Source organism: Clytia hemisphaerica, unplaced genomic scaffold (assembly GCF_902728285.1).
Source record: "Clytia hemisphaerica strain Z4C2 unplaced genomic scaffold, Clytia hemisphaerica genome assembly, whole genome shotgun sequence".
NCBI classification, from domain to species: Eukaryota; Metazoa; Cnidaria; class Hydrozoa; order Leptothecata; family Clytiidae; genus Clytia; species Clytia hemisphaerica.
This window is the reverse complement of record NW_027103430.1, coordinates 885474-889134: the sequence shown is the minus strand read 5'-3', so window position 1 is coordinate 889134 and position 3661 is coordinate 885474. Positions and strand designations below refer to the sequence as shown.

At 37.4% G+C, this 3661-nt stretch overlaps 1 protein-coding gene across 1 annotated transcript in view; it reads right to left on the bottom strand.

Moving 5' to 3' along the window:
- Positions 1-933: 933 nt before the first annotated feature.
- Positions 934-3661, bottom strand: part of LOC136798015 (uncharacterized) — a 9313-nt gene continuing 6585 nt past the window's right edge. Inside the window, exon 2 of the mRNA XM_067054608.1 lies at positions 934-1275. Within this exon, the coding sequence (XP_066910709.1) occupies positions 988-1275 (288 nt within the window). The 3' untranslated portion in view covers positions 934-987. The remainder of the gene's footprint in view (positions 1276-3661) is intronic.

Below are 3661 nucleotides of genomic sequence, written 5' to 3'. Positions count from 1 at the left end.
AAAGCGTGTAATCACTTGAAAAGAATAGTCAATTGATTCAGATTGATTTAAATGGCGTGCTGAACCTAGTATAACGTGAATGAATAGGGTCATTTTATATTGATGAAGCTGCTTAGGAAATTCCGTCCAGTTTCGATAACTCAATCAAAAGTTATGACGATTCTAAGTTTATGTTACGCCACAATTTCACGTTCCTTTCTTACACACAAAAACTCTCCAGACAAGAAAGCCTCAAAACCAATCATAAAAAACTTTCTTTTACACTCTCTATTTATTTACAATGCTTCTTTCAATTTATTGAATAAACAAAAAAAAATTTAACTTTCTTCTTTTTAATTATAGTGTTCTTTTATTATTATGCGCAAATCTTTTAACGAAGTTATATGTTTCTTCTCTTCCAAGAAAGAATATTTTTCGCGCCAAAGTTTTCCCGATAACTTGTTTTCCGAAAATAATCCGAAATCGGAATTAAAAGTTGAGTCTTAAACGAAGAAAAAAATCGTGAAAGAGATTTGAAGGGTCACCGGGGCTGACCAATCATTCAGTTGATGTATTTTATGTTTTTATTTAAAATTATTTCTATAGCCTATGGAATTTTAAATTTATGTTGTAGTTATAAGATTGCAAATTTTGCAAAGAAATACAATCAAGGTTTTGAGAAAAAAGGGAAATTCCCACGAAATCTTACAACCACAAACGATTTGGAAGCGTTCTAAATTATGTTGGACGGGTAAAGTTTTAAGTCTGAGTTTTAACGCTAGACTTAAGACTTAAAGAGCTTAGGATATGAGGATTCAAAAGTCCAAGAATGGTCCAATAGGGCTCAAAATATAGCCTGCAAGTCTATAAACTTCTCCCGAATTGAACTATTCGAATATCAATTAGCCCAAAAACCACTTTCTCGCCCGAACTTTAAATAGCTAAAAGGAGGAATTAACCAAAATTCCCAATATATTTCGACCGACATTATAGATGACTTCAAAGCGATCAATTTTTGCTTAAAGTCTCTTTGAAACGTCTATCCAAATAATCATAAGAGTTGATTGGTTCATACTTATCAGACCCATCCACACATTCGACCAGACAATCATTATCTGGTGATACAAAGAAAGCCAAACATTGTCTTGGTTTCGACATATCTGTTTGGATAGTGACTCGATGTGGTGTCGATTTGATTCTTCCGCTAGCCCATCGTTCCATCAAATCTGCAGCGTTGACAACTATGGTACCAGGAATTACTTTAGCTTTGATGAAATCTCCTGATGGTGACTTGACCTAAAAACAAAAATGATTACAATGTAATGGCTACTAAGCATAATCAAATCAAGACAGCTGTTTCAACACAACGATTCACTTTGAAGAAATGTACCTTAATACTAGGGCAAGATGGGTTACGGGGATGCTCCGCTGGTCAGGGTACCTTTTTTAACCTCCACAAGTCCCAGGTAGGGTCGCAAAAACACCAAAATAGAAAAATCGGTCCCTCGTAGGGTGCCTATTTTTGGAAAATTTAGGGAAAAAGTAGAAAATTTGAGAAAATTTTGGAATTTCAGTCCCACGTAGGGTCCATTTTTCGAACCTCAGCGGAGCACCTCCGTCGGTCGACAAGGGTAGTACCCCCCCCCGGGACCTTCATGAGTTTTAACCACGCTATATAAAAACCTATCTTCTCCGATACAAGTCGACATTTTTTGGTGTAAATGCTTTAGACAATGTGACATGGTATAATACTCAATATATATAGCCTCCCGGTGAAGATCTTATTCCCAGATTTGTTATTGGAGATTGAAAGTTAATTATCAGCCGGTGGCTCGCATTTCTTGCAATGATTAGTTTCACTGCTCTGTTAATATTTACAAGGATACTCAGTATCTACTTTGTTTATTTTATCTATTTTGCTTTGGTTCCGTATTTTATTCCATAATGGCAGATTAGCTGCGCGGAACATTCTAGTTTTTATAAAAGCACAATTTCTAGCATAGATGCTAATGTCTCAAGTTTCTGTCTAAATCCACCTCCATCGACTATGAATTCAACAGGTTATGGGCCCAGTGCCAACACACACTGGAAAAACATTACGTTTGACGGAGACGAACGAAAATTTGAACTGTGGGAAGTAAAATTCCTTGGATACATGAAGATTAGAAAACTCAAAAACATTTTTGTTGGTGAAGATGATGTTTCCGCCGACAACAAGGAACTTGCTTTTGCTGAGCTTATTCAAGTACTTGATGAACGTTCTATCTCCTTGATAATGAGAGATGCAAGAGATGATGGACGTAAAGCATTCCAAATACTCGAGAACATTACGCAGGCAGTGGTAAAGCCCGAATTATCACACTTTATACCCAGCTCACTTCGCTGAAGAAAAAACCTAATGAAACCATTACTGACTACGTTCTACGAGCCGAATCTGCAGCAAATGCACTTCGTATGTCAAAGGAACGGTTAGCGATGGCCTCCTTGTCCATGGTTGTTAAGGGGCTACCAGACGAATACCAATCATTCATAGCACTTACAACCCAATCTGAAGAAATCATCCAAGATTTTCAAAAATTTAAACAAACTTTGAAAAATTTGAAGACACTGAAAATGCCAGATCTCAACGTTCTGCTGGACAAGTACAACCTGATAAAAACTCTGTCATGAAACCAACGACCAGCATCATCGTTCTAAAGTTACTTGCTACAACTGTGGAATCCCAGGACACAAAGCACCAATTGCACCAAACCAAAGCAAATCGAAAATACTGCTCTCATTGCAAGTCTTCGACGCATTTGGTGAATCAAATTGTCGAAAAATCAAAAAGCTCATCAAAGAAAGCAGGAAATCTTGACGAAGCAGACCACAGTTTTGCTTTTAAATGTGATGACAACGACAATAACTTAAAACTTATGTCTGATATTGATACCTTTTTAGTGGATTGTGGTGCCACATCTCACATGGTCAATACCGATGCAAATTTTATATCCACCGATGACGATTTCAAACCGGAAAACCATTACATCGAGCTTGCAGATGGATCTCTTGTCAATAATTTAGCAAAGAAAAGAGGGACAGTGTTAATTTCTTTGCGTACATCTGACAATAAGATTGTTAAAGCAACATTGGAAAATACCCTGTATGTACCTTCATTTCCGCAATCCATATTTTCAGTTAGACGAGCACTCGAAAAAGGAGCCAAAGTAATTTTTGATGGCGAAAAATCAAACCTTATTTACAATGGAACGTCTTTTCCCTTTGTACAACATGCTCGTCTCTACTACCTATGCAAATCGTCAGAAAATACCAGTCGTAAAGAAAGTCTTGAAACTTGGCACAAAATTTTGGGACATTGTAATTTATCTGATGTGAAAAGTCTAGAAAATGTCGTCCAGGGGATGACTATTACAGAGTCAAAGCCATTCGACTGTGAAACCTGTGTTTTATCCAAACAAACAAACACTCGAAATGTTGATCCAGACATCAGAGCAACCAAACCCTTTGAGCTTATTCACACTGATCTTGCTGGACCTGTGGACCCAGTTGCCAAAGAGGGATATCGATATGCCATGATCTTTGTTGACGATTACTCAAGCTGCTCATTTACCTACTTTCTCAAGGAGAAGTCAGATGCTGTGAAAGCCACCGAAAAGTTCTTTGCAGACACCAGCCCATATGG